This window comes from Oncorhynchus nerka, linkage group LG22 (genome assembly GCF_034236695.1).
Source record: "Oncorhynchus nerka isolate Pitt River linkage group LG22, Oner_Uvic_2.0, whole genome shotgun sequence".
Lineage (NCBI taxonomy): Eukaryota > Metazoa > Chordata > Actinopteri > Salmoniformes > Salmonidae > Oncorhynchus > Oncorhynchus nerka.
In genome coordinates this window covers 74,352,795-74,369,705 of record NC_088417.1, presented here as the reverse complement: position 1 = coordinate 74,369,705, position 16,911 = coordinate 74,352,795, and the positions used below count along the sequence as shown (strand labels likewise).

The 16,911-nt window shown below is 43.3% G+C and overlaps 1 protein-coding gene and 1 pseudogene across 3 annotated transcripts; both read left to right on the top strand.

The window, feature by feature from the left end:
- The window catches only part of LOC115104789 (transcriptional regulator ATRX-like), a 32,157-nt pseudogene extending 27,882 nt beyond the window's left edge, over positions 1–4,275 (top strand).
- Positions 4,276–4,374: 99 nt separating this feature from the next.
- On the top strand, positions 4,375–8,909 carry LOC115105713 (cysteinyl leukotriene receptor 2-like). Of its 3 annotated transcripts, none has more exons than XM_029628029.2 (3): positions 4,375–4,463; positions 5,444–5,544; positions 7,707–8,909. In XM_029628029.2, exons 2-3 carry the CDS (start codon positions 5,508–5,510, stop codon positions 8,756–8,758), a joined length of 1,089 nt encoding a protein of 362 aa, XP_029483889.1. In that variant the 5' UTR covers positions 4,375–4,463; positions 5,444–5,507; the 3' UTR covers positions 8,759–8,909. The 3 variants fall into 3 exon arrangements, with proteins under 3 accessions (XP_029483889.1, XP_029483888.1, XP_064863467.1); XM_029628028.2 differs by lacking the exon at positions 4,375–4,463 and adding an exon at positions 4,476–5,016; XM_065007395.1 differs by lacking the exon at positions 4,375–4,463 and having other exon boundaries at positions 4,476–5,544.
- The last annotated feature ends 8,002 nt before the right edge of the window (positions 8,910–16,911 follow it).

Below are 16,911 nucleotides of genomic sequence, written 5' to 3'. Positions count from 1 at the left end.
TGCTATGTTTCTGTAGAGTTCATGCATTGCAGTGTGCAAAACCTGGCCACTGGATTGATGCAAATAATCATGATATCATTCTGCCAGGTAGGCATAGGTTCCTTTGTTGTTAACATTTAATTGAGATGTTTTTTTTGGCACGCCTTTCCATCTTTACCAGACGAAGGTTATCATTAGCATCATCTCAACGGTTACACAGTTTAGACATATGTGCACACTGCACACAGACACACACTCGGACAGGGACATTCCTGTGCCATTTTCAGAAAGTTGCAGGAAAATATGAATCACTGATGCATTTTGTTCATGTCTTGTGATCTTTGGCAAATCAATGAATTTTCTAATAATACATTTAGTTGATTTTCTACTAAGTTCAATACATTTTTAAATATTGTTGAATTCCGTTTTAATGTCTGGATTCCGTCAGCGTTCTTCGCAATGCGGATTTTATAGGACCCTACATATAATTCTGTAATCACTGATATTGAATTGCTGATTCTTTCCAGGGCACTATGGAGGAGAAGATCTATGACCTGCAGGTGGCCAAGCAGTCACTGTCGTCCCGGGTGGTGGACCAGCAGCAGATACAGAGACACTTCACACTGTTTGAACTGACGGAGCTCTACATGTTTGAGCCAGACCTGCTGGATGACCCCAACTCTGAGAAGAAGAGCAAGAGGACCACACCCCTGCTGCCCAAGGTGACCAGAGCTTCAAATTAAACACACAAGACCATTATAATCTCAATTATTAGAGTAGGGAGTTGAGTGACATTGTTTGTCTGTGTTTCCCAGGACATGGTGCTGGCAGAGCTGCTGCAGAGCTGTAAAGGGCAGATTGTCTGCTACCATGAACACGAGTCCCTGCTGGACCACAAAGAGGAGGAGGAGCTCAGTGAGGCTGACCGCAAAACTGCCTGGGCTGAGTACGAGGCAGAGGTAAAGAAGAAGTACTATACATTAGTTTTACAACACACATAAATACGTTTTCATGGACAATGGTGAGCAGTCGAATACAATGGGTGTAGACTAGCGTGAAGTGCTCTTCCCAATGATGAAGAGTTTAAAAAAAATAGTAACACGAGGAATAAAATACATAAGAATGAATCTATATTCAGGGAGTGCTAGTACTTTATCACTGTGCAGCTGTACAAGGTATTTGAGGTAGATATGTACATAAAGGCAGGGTACTATCCGTCAGGATAGATAATAATAAGAGTAAAATAAAGAAAAGTACGTAGTGCGGATGTAGTATATGTGAATGTGCATGAGTGTCAGTGTAGTATGTATGTATGTATGTATACAGTGGGGCAAAAACGTTTTTAGTCAGCCACCAATTGTGCAAGTTCCCCCACTTAAAAAGATGAGAGAGGCCTGTAATTTTCATCACATGTACACTTCAACTATGACAGACAAAATGAGGGAAAAAAATCCAGAAAATCAAATTGTAGGATTTTTAATGAATTTATTTGCAAATTATGGTGGAAAATAAGTATTTGTTCAATAACAAAAGTTGATCTCAATACTTTGTTATATACCCTTTGTTGGCAATGACAGAGGTCAAACGTTTTCTGTAAGTCTTCACAAGGTTTTCACACTGTTGCTGGTATTTTGGCCCATTCCTCCATGCAGATCTCCTCTAGAGCAGTGATGTTTTGGGGCTGTTGCTGGGCAACACGGACTTTCAACTCCCTCCAAAGATTTTCTATGGGGTTGAGATCTGCAGACTGTCTAGGCCACTCCAGGACCTTGAAATGCTTCTTACGAAGCCACTCCTTTGTTGCCCGGGCGGTGTGTTTGGGATCATTGTCATGCTGAAAGACCCAGCCACGTTTCATCTTCAATGCCCTTGCTGATGGAAGGTTTTCACTCAAAATCTCACGATACATGGCCCCATTCATTCTTTCCTTTACACGGATCAGTTGTCCTGGTCCCTTTGCAGAAAAACAGCCCCAAAGCATGATGTTTCCACCCCCATGCTTCACAGTAGGTATGGTGTTCTTTGGATGCAACTCAGCATTCTTTGTCCTCCAAACACGACGAGTTGAGTTTTTACCAAAAAGTTATATTTTGGTTTCATCTGACCATATGACATTCTCCCAATCTTCTTCTGGATCATCAAAATGCTCTCTAGCAAACTTCAGACGTGCCTGGACATGTACTGGCTTAAGCAGGGGGACATGTCTGGCACTGCAGGATTTGAGTCCCTGGCGGCGTAGTGTGTTACTGATGGTAGGCTTTGTTACTTTGGTCCCAGCTCTCTGCAGGTCTTTCACTAGGTCCCCCCGTGTGGTTCTGGGATTTTTGCTCACTGTTCTTGTGATCATTTTGACCCCACGGGGTGAGATCTTGCGTGGAGCCCCAGATCGAGGGAGATTATCAGTGGTCTTGTATGTCTTCCATTTGCTAATAATTGCTCCCACAGTTGATTTCTTCAAACCAAGCTGCTTACCTATTGCAGATTCAGTCTTCCCAGCCTGGTGCAGGTCTACAATTTTGTTTCTGGTGTCCTTTGACAGCTCTTTGGTCTTGGCCATAGTGGAGTTTGGAGTGTGACTGTTTGAGGTTGTGGACAGGTGTCTTTTATACTGATAACAAGTTCAAACAGGTGCCATTAATACAGGTAATGAGTGGAGGACAGAGGAGCCTCTTACAGAAGAAGTTACAGGTCTGTGAGAACCAGAAATCTTGCTTGTTTGTTGGTGACCAAATACTTATTTTCCACCGTAATTTGCAAATAAATTCATTAAAAATCCTACAATGTGATTTTCTGGATTTTTTTTCTCATTTTGTCTGTCATAGTTGAAGTGTACCTATGATGAAAATTACAGGCCTCTCTCATCTTTTTAAGTGGGAGAACTTGCACAATTGGTGGCTGACTAAATACTTTTTTGCCCCACTGTGTCAGAGCTTAAGAGGATCTGCAGAGAAGAATGGGAGAAACTCCCCGAATACAGGTGTGCCAAGCTTGTAGCGCAATACCCAATAAGACTTGAGGCTGTAATCGCTGCCAAAGATGCTTCAACAAAGTACTGAGTAAAGGGTCTGAATACTTATGTAAATGTGATATTACATTGTTTTTTGTAGGTTTTTTTTGGGCAAGAATTTCTAAAAAACTGTTTTTGCTTTGCCATGGGGTATTTTGTGTAGATTGATGAGGGGGAAACTATTTGATTCATTTTAGAGTAAGCCTGTAATGAGCCGATGCTCTGGTACCATTTGCTGGACGTTATAGCAATTTTTCTGTCACCGCCTGATGGAGGTCCTGTATTGAAGGGAGCTCGCCCCACACCCCCCTCTCTCTCTCTTCTGCTCTTGCCTGTAAACATAGAGTAATTGTGGTTTTGAGTCATTGCGACTTCCTTACTTGAACTCTTGTTCCTCAAAAATAAGTCAAGTGTGAATGATATATGTATGATGTGTAAAAACAGCTGTATGTTTATCTCTTCACTATGAAGGGTGCTTTCTTCTTGAACAAGGCAGAACACAGCAACACCAACGTTCCCAGCCCCTCCACCTCCACAACTATGGCTGTCAGTCTCTCATCCCTGTACAAGACAACTAATGGGCAGCTGAAGGTATCAGGCCTGTCTCACCACCACACTTGTGTGATAATCAGTTGCTTATCTCTAAAGTTTCTGTTTGGGATTATCTGTCAGTGGATAGATGTGTCTCACATTAACATTTGAATGCGTCTCTCTCCTGAAAAACAGAACATGATTTATTCTAGCTGTGAGAAGGTCAACGAGGCCATCAAGTCCCTGCATTCCTTACTGAACCTCTCCCTGGATGACTATGTGTTGCGCTTGGTTAGTCCCTCATATTATATTACATTCATATTATATTAGTATTTAATATTACACTGATGTCTCGAAGTATTGAGTGGAAAAAAATCAAATGCGCATTACAATGACTTGTGTTTTTACAGTGGCAAGATAACCCAAGTCTAGATGAGAAGCTGGTGAGAGCCCTGGCCCAGACCTGGAAAACCAGCAATGACAAGGAGCGGGAGTGACGACAGGCCTTACATCACGACCTCCTCGCAAAACAACAATCAGTAAGCCGCAATTCTCAACATTTTATTTTTTCTTTCTGGTTTTGATATATCTTTAACTTGTAACTGCTTAACCTTACATCTTTCCCTGATTCCCCTTGACAGCTTACAATGTGCATCCAGACCATTTTGGCCAGTAGAAAAAACTAAATGACCCATACTGCCACGGTCACCAATCACACACCAGCTCTAACAGATTCCGCCAATAAACCTACACAGTGAGGCAGGAGGGATGTCTCCAGTCTCAGTCCCCTGTTCCACTAGAGGACGCTCTAGTCTAACCACAGTAACTACAGAGGGTTCTTAGTGCTTATTCCCCACAAAGGGGTGACAGATGGGCGACAAACAACATTTCCGTTAAGGATTTACTTTATTTTACATTGAAAATGAATGCATGTTCTATAGCAAAGGTATTGTTAAACATATGTTATGTTAAATACATATGTTTTGGTATTTTTCTGCCTTAAAATTATTTGGAAAAGATGTTCCTATGTGATTAATTGTATATTTCTGTCTTTCTCTAAAGCTATGATAAAACCTTTGTTTTTACCATTGTCTAAAACGTCATAGGATTTATGGTTATTTTTTTTGCTTTGGTCGTTACACTTTATTTTATGGGTACAGTTCAATTACCAGGTAGTTGACCTCAAATAAGATGGTAATAATGATTGGTACTTCTTGGTACTTAATTCAAACATATTTCATCAGTAACATATGGATGATATGTCACTGTTAGTGAGGTACTGAATCATTTCAATAATACATCCTGTTCAATACATCCTCGCTCAGCGAAAATGACACATTCAGGTCAAGAAAACTGTGGGTTACTTGGATTGGAGAGATTGTTCATCAAAAGAAGTGTTTATGCTCAGTAGTTTTGTTTTTTCTTTGGTGTAGAGCGGATGCTAAACTGATCTTTATCTCTGATGCTCCAGAAAGGTTGAATCAAACAGAAGAAAACAGGTCAGAGCCTGTCATGGAATGAACACACGAACATTGCATGTTACAGTAAAAACTGTAAAACTCACTATAACATTGCTTTTTATAGGACATTGTGAAACTACTTAAGTGGATCTAATTGCATGCACAGAGGTTTGTCAAAAACGGTGACAACTGTATATTCCATTATAAACTGTCTCAATCATATTTCAAATGTTATCTTAACTTACTCAAAGCAGCCTTGTCATAAAAACATAATTGAACACACAGTTGCTTTGCATAGCAGTTGAATAGCCTCAGTGAACTGTTTACAATGGCAAATTAGGTAGAATTGGACTTGGAGAGCGGCAGAGTGGTATTGCAATTACATCAGAGGAAGTCACACCCCGAGTAAACCCTGAAGGCATTGTAGAGAAAGAGATTGCACTCATTTCTGTTTGGCTTTCTCCAGATATAGTTCAGACACTTACTACCACAGCCATCAGAAGACTGATTCAACAGGGTTCACTGGACTGATGACAAGTATGCAACAGTATTGGACCACAGAAAGAGGTACGGTCAACTTTCTCATGTTTATTTTTGTTATATTTGATATTAGACCTGTTGAAACGAGTGAATACTAAATCCACATATGAGAAACCAGATTCCCTGAAATAAATCAACAGCTGATCAGCTAGGTCTAATAGAGGGCTCTCCAACCCTGTTCTTGGAGTATTACAGTCCTGTAGGTTTTCCTTCCAACCCTAATCTAGCACACCTGTTCCTAATAATTATCTTGTTGATCATCTGAACCAGGTTAGTTACAACTGTGGTTGGAGCGAAAACCTACAGAAGGGTAGCTCTCCAGGAACAGGGTTGGAGACCACTGGTCTAATATCATTAATTTACAAAATATTATAATTGGACATCAATTCGGAAAGTATTCTGACCCCTTGACTTTTTCCACATTTTGTTATGTTACAGCCGTATTCTAAAATGGATAAAATTGTCCCCCCCCCTCATCAATCAACACAATACCCCATAATGACAAAGCAAAAAGATTTGTTGATTTGTTGTTTGCAAATTTAAAAAACTAAATAAACAAAAATATCACATTTACATAAGTATTCAGACCCTTTACTCAGTACTTTGTCGAAAGATCTTTGGCCTCGAGTCTTCTTTGGTATATTACTACAAGCAAGTTACACTGCAGATCCTCTCAAGCTCTGTCAGGTTGGATGGGGAGTGTCGCTGCACAGCTATTTTCAGGTTTCTCCAGAGATGTTCAATTGGGTTCAAGTTCGGGCTCTGGCTGGGCCACTCAAGGACATTCAGAGACTTGTCCCGAATCAAGTCCTGCATTGTCTTGGCTGTGTGCTTAGGGTTGTTTTTCTGTTGGAAGTTGAACCTTTGCAGCAGTCTGAGGTCCTGAGCGCTCTGGAGCAAGTTTTCATCAAGAATCTCTCTTTGCTTTGCTTTGCTTTGTTCATCTTTCCCTCTATCCTGACTAGTCTCCCAATCCCTGCCGCTGAAAAACATCCCCATATCATGATGCTGTCACCTCCATGCTTCACCATAGGAATGGTGCCAGGTTACCTCCGAACGTGACGCTTGGCATTGAGGCCAAGAGTTCAATCTTGGTTTCATAAGACAAGAGAATCTTGTTTCTCATGGTCTGAGAGTCTTTCGGTGCCTTTTGGCAAACTTCAAGCGGGCAGCCATATGCCTTTTACTGAGGAGTGGCTTCTTTCTGGCCACTCTACCATAAAGGCTTGATTGGTGGAGTGCTGCAGAGATGGATGTCCTTCTGGAAGGTTTTCCTATCTCCACAGAGGAGCTCTGGAGCTCTAGTAATAACCATCTAGTTATTGGTCATCTCCCGGCAGCCAGCTCTAGGAAGAGTGTTAGTGCATCCAATCTTCTTCCACTTAAGAATGATGGAAGCCACTGTGTTCTTGAGGATCTTTTTTGGTACCCTTCCCTAGATCTGTGCCTTGACACAATCTTGTCTCGGAACTCTATGGAAAATTCCTTCGACCTCATGTCTTGGTTTTTATTCTGACATGAACTGTCAACTGTGGGACCTTTATATAGACAGGTATATGCCTTTCCAAATCATGTCCAATCAATTGAGGTGGACTCCAATCAAGTTGTAGAAACGTCTCAAGGATGATCAATGGAAACAGGATGAACCTGAGCTGAATTTCGAGTCTCATAGCAAAGGGCCTGAATACTTATGTAAATAAGGTATTTCTGTTTTTATTAGTAATACATTGGCAAACACATTTGCAAAAGTTTTGGTTTGTCATTATGGGGCATTGTGTTTATTTTTTAATCCATTTTAGAATAAGACTGTAACGTAACAAAATGTGGAAAAGGGGAAGGGTTCTGAAAACTTAACAAATGCACTGTATGTGAAAAATAGTTCCTGTAAAGTGGCTTTTGTTAGAAAAAGACAGGTTTAAAAATCTATCAGTCATTGTTGGCTAGTTTTATAAAGTAACCACAACATCTGATAGTAAAGCATATAATCAGATTCTGTCTTTATGCCCCTCATGTGGCTGTAAAAATGTACGGTAAATAGGTAGCATCGGAAGAGGAGAGGTCTGTAATTAAATGCCTCAACATAATGTACTGTTAGTATTCACATTTTCAGTCTTTTGTTTGCTGTCTTTTTACCTTCCAGCACTTGCAGTACATTTTCCATACCTGTGTCTCCCTCCCTTTATTCACAGGTCTCACTGGAGGCACAGGTAATATGAGTCTGGAATCAGAGGTGAGGAATCTGACGTGCGATTGTCCCATTGACAGCTTCAAGCGCAACGTGTTTCCTGCTGCATACCTGCTCTTCTTCTTCCTGGGCCTGATAGCCAACAGTGCCTCCCTCTGGGTTTTTCTGAGCATGTACAGGAGGAAGAGGAGTATCACCACAGTCAACCTGTACATGTTGAACTTGCTGTTGTCTGACCTTATGCTGGTGTGCTCACTGCCACTCAGGGCAGCATACTACCTGCTGGACTCCCATTGGCCGTTTGGGGACATCACCTGCCGCCTGGTCTCTTATGTATTCTATATCAACATGTATGGCTCTGTCTACTTCCTGCTGGCCCTGAGTGTCCTCCGTTACCTGGCCGTATCGCGCCCCTATACGTTCATGAATCTGGAGGGGGGATCCTGTGGTTGGGGAGGGTGTCTACTCATCTGGATCTTTGTGTCCCTGGCCTCCGCACCCCTACTGAGTTCTGGGACTATGCAGGAGGGGGAAGAGCGGACCCGCTGTCTGGAATTGGGCAGCAGCCTTGGCACCATCATCGTCCTGAACCGTGCTGCCCTGGTGGTTGGCTTCACCCTGCCCTTCACTGTCATCTCTGTCTGCTACGCGTGTGTGCTGCTCAGCTTGAGGCAGTGTAGGGCTGGGGTGGAGGGGATGAAGAGGCCCTCCAGGAGGAAGTCTTGTGCCCTCGTTATCCTCGGTCTCGGCATCTTCATGATCTGCTTCTTGCCCTATCATGTAGTACGAACCTTCTTCCTGGCAGCAGAGCGGAAGGCTCAGCTAAATGGTTGTGTGGATTCTTGCAGCTATCTCCAAGGGATTCGGAAGGCCGCCGTGGTAACGCTCTGTCTTGCAGCAGGGAACAGCTGCCTGGACCCCTTCCTTTTCTTCTTTGTGGGAGAAAACTTCAGAGATTTCTGTATGAAAAATGGTAGGAGACAGAGGAGAGTTGTTAACAACACAGAGAGACAGAGGCTTCAAGTGCTGCAGCCCATTGAATTAACAGTAAATTGATCAACTTTACACCTTTTTGTAAACATACCAATAATTTTGCATTCAATGTTTTTAGTTTTTACATTTGCTTATCTGGTATTACATTATGAACTTTTGTTATGGGTTGTGTCATTCATTTATCTATCTGCTTTAAAATAAATACATTTCAATATGTAAAGAGTGATCTCAATCTGTCTCGACTTGAAATGTATGATTGGGCTACTTTTACATAGCACAGATTGGTCCTGGAGGCCTGTGCCTGTCCCCCTGCTCTATGGATGGATGACTTGTAGTGCTGTAATTCGTGTAGAGCCAAATTGTTTGTGGTTTTAGATTTATGGGACCATTGAAAATAAGTTTATAATAATAATGACAATATTTAATTTGTAGAGCCCATGCTCAATGCACATAATGTAGATAAACAAAACAGCATCAATACATCAATAAGTAGAAACATCAAAACATTACCTACTAATGCAAAATATAGACTTTAAGAAAATCAAACATTAAAAGCTATCTTGAATATGTATGTCTTAAGTTGTTTTTTAATGGTCTAAGCCCTTCAATCGCAGTAAATACTAAGACTAAGCTAACACATGGAATTGTTTTTTATATGGTCATAAAGTGTATAGTTTAGTCATTTGATTTTGAATTTTAGGACCCATGTAGGTCTACATTTACATTTAATTTAAGTCATTTAGCAGACGCTCTTATCCAGAGCGACTTACAAATTGGTGCGTTCACCTTAAGACATCCAGTGGAACAGCCACTTTACAATAGTGCATCTAAATCTTTCAAGGGGGGTGAGAAGGATTACTTTATCCTATCCTAGGTATTCCTGAAAGAGGTGGGGTTTCAGGTGTCTCCGGAAGGTGGTGATTGACTCCGCTGTCCTGGCGTCGTGAGGGAGTTTGTTCCACCATTGGGGGGCCAGAGCAGCGAACAGTTTTGACTGGGCTGCGCGGGAACTGTACTTCCTCAGTGGTAGGGAGGCGAGCAGGCCAGAGGTGGATGAACGCAGTGCCCTTGTTTGGGTGTAGGGCCTGATCAGAGCCTGGAGGTACTGAGGTGCCGTTCCCCTCACAGCTCCGTAGGCAAGCACCATGGTCTTGTAGCGGATGCGAGCTTCAACTGGAAGCCAGTGGAGAGAGCGGAGGAGCGGGGTGACGTGAGAGAACTTGGGAAGGTTGAACACCAGACGGGCTGCGGCGTTCTGGATGAGTTGTAGGGGTTTAATGGCACAGGCAGGGAGCCCAGCCAACAGCGAGTTGCAGTAATCCAGACGGGAGATGACAAGTGCCTGGATTAGGACCTGCGCTGCTTCCTGTGTGAGGCAGGGTCGTACTCTGCGGATGTTGTAGAGCATGAACCTACAAGAACGGGCCACCGCCTTGTAAAAAAAAAAAGTATATATATAAAAAAATATATTTTATGAAATCTTGAATTTGGCCTTTACTGCTATAGCTCATAGAAACGCATTGAATAACACATTCATAAATGGAAAAACGGAAAGTCAAAAAATAAATCATAAGGAACAAGGTTTTGAAGTGTCTGTCATATAGCTGTACAGCCTGGTTCTGGGTAACCTACAGATGACTCCCCTGAAGCTTGTCCACCAGAGTTGTTGCCAGAGAATTTAATGTTAATTTCTCTACCATAAGCTGCCTCAAATGTTGTTTTGGAGAATCTGGCAATATGTCCAACTGGCCTCACAACCGCAAACCTCTTGTAACCACGCCACCACAGGACCTCCACATCTGGCTTCTTCACCTGCGGGATTGTCTGATACCATCCAACTGGACAGCTAATGCAACTGTTGGTTTGCACAAACAAATAATTTCTACACAAACTGTCAGAAACCGTATCAGTGAAGCTCATCTGCATGCTCATCGTCCTCACCAGGGTCTTGACCTGACTGCAGTTCGGCATCGTAATCGACTTCAGTGGGCAAATGCTCACCTTCCATGGACACTGGCACACTGGAGAAGTGGGCTCTTCAGGATGAATCCCGGTTTCAACTACTGGGCAGATAGCAGACAGCGTGTATGGTAAGCGGTTTGCTGGTGTCAACATTGTGAACAGAGTGCCCCATGGTGGCAGTGGGGTAATGATATGGGCAGGCATAAGCTACGGACAATGAACACAATTGCATTTTGTCGATGGCAATTTAAATGTAGAGATATCATGACGAGATCCTGAGGCCCATTGTCGTACCATTCATCCACCGCCATCACGTTTCAGCATGATATTGCACAGCCCCATCTCGCAAGGATCTGTACATAATTCCTGGATTCTGAAAATGTCCCAATTTTTCCATGGCCTGCATACTCACCAGATGTGTCACCCATTGAGGATGTTTGGGATGCTCTGGATTGACTTGTACGACAGCATTTTCCACTTCCCATCAATATCCAGAAAATTCACATAGCCATTAAAGAGGAGTGAGACAACATTCCACAGGCCACAATCACCAGCTTAATCAACTCTATGCGAAGGAGATGTCGCGCTGCATTAGGCAAATGGTGGTCACACCAGATAGTGACTGGTTTTCTGATCCAGGCCCCTACTTTTTTGGGGGGGGGGGGGATCTGACCAACAGATGCATATCTGTATTTCCAGTCATGTGATATCCATAGATTTGGGCCTAATGAATGTATTTTAAATGACTAATTTCTTTATATGAACTGTAGCTCTAAAACAACATTTTAGACAGCTGAGTTCCAACAGAGATGGCCGCCTCGCTTCGCGTTCCTAGGAAACTATGCAGTATTTCGTTTTTTTATGTATTATTTTGTTGCAGCAGCGCCTCTTCAACCTCAGGAGGCTGAAGAAATTTGGCTTGTCACCAAAAACACAGAAACACAGATGCACAATCGAGAGCATTCTGTCGGGCTGTATCCTGTCAGTTGCCTGGTACGGCAACTGCTCCGCCCACAACCGTAAGGCTCTCCAGAGGGTAGTGAGGTCTGCACAATGCATCACCGGGGGCAGACTACCTGCCCTCCAGGACACCTACACCACCCGATGTCACAGGAAGGCCAAAAAGATCATCAAGGACAACAACCACCTGAGCCACTGCCTGTTCACCCTGCTATCATCCAGAAGGCGAGGTCAGTACACATGCATCAAAGCGGGGAACGAGAGACAGAAAAACAGCTATCTCAAGGCCATCAGACTGTTAAACAGCCACCACTAACATTGAGTGGCTGCTGCCAACATTCTGACTCATCTCAAGCCACTTTAATAATGAAAAAATGTATGTAATATATGTATCACTAGCCACTTTAAACAATGCCACTTTATATAATGTTTACATACCCTACATTACTCATCTCATATGTATATACTGTACTCTATACCATTTACTGCATCTTGCCTATGCCGTTTGGCCATCGCTCATTCATATATTTTTATGTACATATTCTTATTAATTTCTTTACACTTGTGTGTGTATACGGTCGTTGTTGTGAAATTGTTAGGTTTGATTACTTGTCAGATATTACTGCATGGTCGGAGCTAGAAGCACAAGCATTTCGCTACACTCGCATTAACATCTGCTAACCATTTGTATGTCACAAATACAATTTGATTTGATTTGTCATTAATTAACCTGTTTCTATATTCCAACCAATTCTTTGAATGACTTTTTATTGTAGGTCAATAATTCTTCACTTTTAATGACATATGTGGCTCTCAAAGTAAATTGTCAAACAGCCCACTGGGCACACATTGGTTGAATCAATGTTGTTTCAATCAAATTACGTTGAACCAACGTGGAATAGATGTTGTGCTCAGTGGGATGTGATGTATTTAAAGTTAGATCAGGTAATATGCAGTCCACAAGAAACCTCAACAGATAACTAATTTAAGATACTGATTTCATAAACAAAGTAACGTGAGTATAGTACAGTAATAAACCAACCTCATTAGAATAACTTTTTTAGATGTTATGATTATGCTACCTTAATCATTCCATGAACTCAGGTGATCTTTAATTCACAAATGTGAAAAATAACACTTTTGGAGACTAGCGGTTGTTTAGAAATGTTATTTATAGCCGAGGCTGGATTCAAACTAGCAACCTTCAGGTCCACTCTTCCCCTTCCTCAAACACAGAAAAAAAACTAAAGGTTTCTGGTTCGAATACCCGATTCGACAAGGTGAAAAATCTGTTGATGTGCCCTTAAGCAACTGCTCTAGAGTTGCTGTTGAAAATAGCAGACCCTGGCCGTGACCCCACTCTGAGGGCGTCTCAAGGACAGTTGGGATATGCATAAAACACATTTCCAATTCACACATGCATATTAATACACACTTGTGCATGTGAAATAGGACAAATATAAGCACCCAACAAAATATTATTATTATGGCATTTATCAATGTTATCAAATCAAATTTTATTTGTCACATACACATGGTTAGCAGATGTTAATGCGAGTGTAGCGAAATGCTTGTGCTTCTAGTTCCGACAATGCAGTGATAACCAACAAGTAATCTAACTAACAATTCTAAAACTACTGTCTTATACACAGTGTAAGGGGATAAAGAATATGTACATAAGGATATATGAGTGAGTGATGGTACAGAGCAGCATACAGTAGATGGTATCGAGTACAGTATATACATATGAGATGAGTATGTAGACAAAGTAAACAAAGTGGCATAGTTAAAGTGGCTAGTGATACATGTATTACATAAGGATGCAGTCGATGATGTAGAGTACAGTATATACGTATGCATATGAGATGAATAATGTAGGGTAAGTAACATTATATAAGGTAGCATTGTTTAAAGTGGCTAGTAATATATTTACATCATTTCCCATCAATTCCCATTATTAAAGTGGCTGGAGTTGGGTCAGTGTCAATGACAGTGTGTTGGCAGCAGCCACTCAATGGTGGCTGTTTAACAGTCTGATAGCCTTGAGATAGAAGCTGTTTTTCAGTCTCTCAGTCCCAGCTTTGATGCACCTGTACTGACCTCGCCTTCTGGATGATAGCGGGGTGAACAGGCAGTGGTTCGGGTGGTTGATGTCCTTGATGATCTTTATGGCCTTCCTGTAACATCGGGTGGTGTAGGTGTCCTGGAGGGCAGGTAGTTTGCCCCCGGTGATGCGTTGTGCAGACCTCACTACCCTCTGGAGAGCCTTACGGTTGAGGGCGGAGCAGTTGCCGTACCAGGCGGTGATACAGCCCGCCAGGATGCTCTCGATTGTGTATCTGTAGAAGTTTGTGAGTGCTTTTGGTGACAAGCCGAATTTCTTCAGCCTCCTGAGGTTGAAGAGGCGCTGCTGCGCCTTCTTCACGACGCTGTCAGTGTGAGTGGACCAATTCAGTTTGTCTGTGATGTGTATGCCGAGGAACTTAAAACTTGCTACCCTCTCCACTACTGTTCCATCGATGTGGATAGGGGGTGTTCCCTCTGCTGTTTCCTGAAGTCCACAATCATCTCCTTAGTTTTGTTGACGTTGAGTGTGAGGTTATTTTCCTGACACCACACTCCGAGGGCCCTCACCTCCTCCCTGTAGGCCGTCTCGTCGTTGTTGGTAATCAAGCCTACCACTGTTGTGTCGTCCGCAAACTTGATGATTGAGTTGGAGGCGTGCGTGGCCACGCAGTCGTGGGTGAACAGGGAGTACAGGAGAGGGCTCAGAACGCACCCTTGTGGGGCCCCGTGTTGAGGATCAGCGGGGAGGAGATGTTGTTGCCTACCCTCACCACCTGGGGGCGGCCCGTCAGGAAGTCCAGTACCCAGTTGCACAGGGCGGGGTCGAGACCCAGGGTCTCGAGCTTGATGACGAGCTTGGAGGGTACTATGGTGTTGAATGCCGAGCTGTAGTCGATGAACAGCATTCTCACATAGGTATTCCTCTTGTCCAGGTGGGTTAGGGCAGTGTGCAGTGTGGTTGAGATTGCATCGTCTGTGGACCTATTTGGGCGGTAAGCAAATTGGAGTGGGTCTAGGGTGTCAGGTAGGGTGGAGGTGATATGGTCCTTGACTAGTCTCTCAAAGCACTTCATGATGAAGGAAGTGAGTGCTACGGGGGTAGTCGTTTAGCTCAGTTACCTTAGCTTTCTTGGGAACAGGAACAATGGTGGCCCTCTTGAAGCATGTGGGAACAGCAGACTGGTATAGGGATTGATTGAATATGTCCGTAAACACACCGGCCAGCTGGTCTGCGCATGCTCTGAGGGCGTGGCTGGGGATGCCATCTGGGCCTGCAGCCTTGCGAGGGTTAACACGTTTAAATGTCTTACTCACCTCGGCTGGGAGAGACCGCATGTTTTCGTTGCAGGCCGTGTCAGTGGCACTGTATTGTCCTCAAAGCGGGCAAAAAAGTTATTTAGTCTGCCTGGGAGCAAGACATCCTGGTCCGTGACTGGGCTGGGTTTCTTCTTGTAGTCCGTGATTGACTGTAGACCCTGCCACATGCCTCTTGTGTCTGAGCCGTTGAATTGAGATTCTACTTTGTCTCTGTACTGACACTTAGCTTGTTTAATAGCCTTGCGGAGGGAATAGCTGCACTGTTTGTATTCGGTCATGTTGCCAGACACCTTGCCCTGATTAAAAGCAGTGGTTCGCGCTTTCAGTTTCACGCGAATGCTGCCATCAATCCACGGTTTCTGGTTAGGGAATGTTTTTATCGTTGCTATGGGAACGACATCTTCAACGCACGTTCTAATGAACTCGCACACCGAATCAGCGTATTCGTCAATATTTTTATCTGACGCAATACGAAACATGTCCCAGTCCACGTGATGGAAGCAGTCTTGGAGTGTGGAGTCAGCTTGGTCTGACCAGCGTTGGACAGACCTCAGCGTAGGAGCCTCTTGTTTAAGTTTCTGCCTGTAGGCAGGGATCAACAAAATGGAGTCGTGGTCAGCTTTTCCGAAAGGGGGGCGGGGCAGGGCCTTATATGCGTCGCGGAAGTTAGAGTAACAATGATCCAGGGTTTTAGCACCCCTGGTTGCGCAATCGATATGCTGATAAAATTTAGGGAGTCTTGTTTTCAGATTAGCTTTGTTAAAATCCCCAGCTACAATGAATGCAGCCTCCGGATAAATGGTTTCCAGTTTGCAAAGAGTTAAATAAAGTTCGTTCAGAGCCATCGATGTGTCTGCTTGGGGGGATATATACGGCTGTGATTATAATCGAAGAGAATTCTCTTGGAAGATAATGCGGTCTACATTTGATTGTGAGGAATTCTAAATCAGGTGAACAGAAGGATTTGAGTTCCTGTATGTTTCCTTCATCACACCATGTCTCGTTAGTCATGAGGCATACGCCCCCGCCGCTCTTCTTACCAGAAAGATGTTTGTTTCTGTCGGCGCGATGCGTGGAGAAACCCGTTGGCTGCACCGCATCGGATAGGGTCTTCCCAGTAAGCCATGTTTCCGTGAAGCAGAGAACATTGCAGTCTCTGATGTCCCTCTGGAATGCTACCCTTGCTCGGATTTCATCAACCTTGTTGTCAAGAGACTGGACATTGGCAAGAAGAATGCTGGGGAGTGGTGCGCGATGTGCCCTTGTCCGGAGTTTGACCAGAAGACCGCTACGTTTCCCTCTTTTTCGGAGTCGTTTTCTTGGGTCGCTGCATGCGATCCATTCCGTTGTCCTGTTTGTAAGGCAGAACACAGGATCCGTGTCACGGAAAACATATTCTTGGTCGTACTGATGGTGAGTTGACGCTGATCTTATATTCAGTAGTTCTTCTCGACTGTATGTAATGAAACCTAAGATGACCTGGGGTACTAATGTAAGAAATAACACGTAAAAAAACAAAAAACTGCATAGTTTCCTAGGAACGCGAAGCGAGGCGGCCATCTCTGTCGGCGCCGGATAGTTATAGTTATATACAGATTATAAAGCAAATGACTTTCATTGTGATGAACACTGTATAGGACTTGGAAGATAGTCATTAGGAGAAAGGGATAGAGAAGGAGGAAAAGGATGAAGAGCCAGTTGCTCAGAAGAAGAAAGAGAGGAAGGTAAGATTCATCCTCTGGTCATTTGTGTTATTTTCTAGGTTTGAATTAATCTGTTTATGTTGACAAAATTATTGGTTGCTTCGGCTTGATGTTACACATAATAACATGGGATTTGAAATCGTTTTCTTGAAGGCCAATCTGAAATCAAGTGCCAAGAAGACCTCTGCCGACCATGGCACTGAAGAA

Bases quoted from the DNA above. Each gene is read 5' to 3' on its own strand.
- LOC115105713 (XM_029628029.2), top strand. From the start codon at position 5,508: ATGACAAGTATGCAACAGTATTGGACCACAGAAAGAG. The intron at 5,545-7,706 runs GTACGGTCAACT...CTTTATTCACAG, and splicing joins GTATTGGACCACAGAAAGAG to GTCTCACTGGAGGCACAGGT.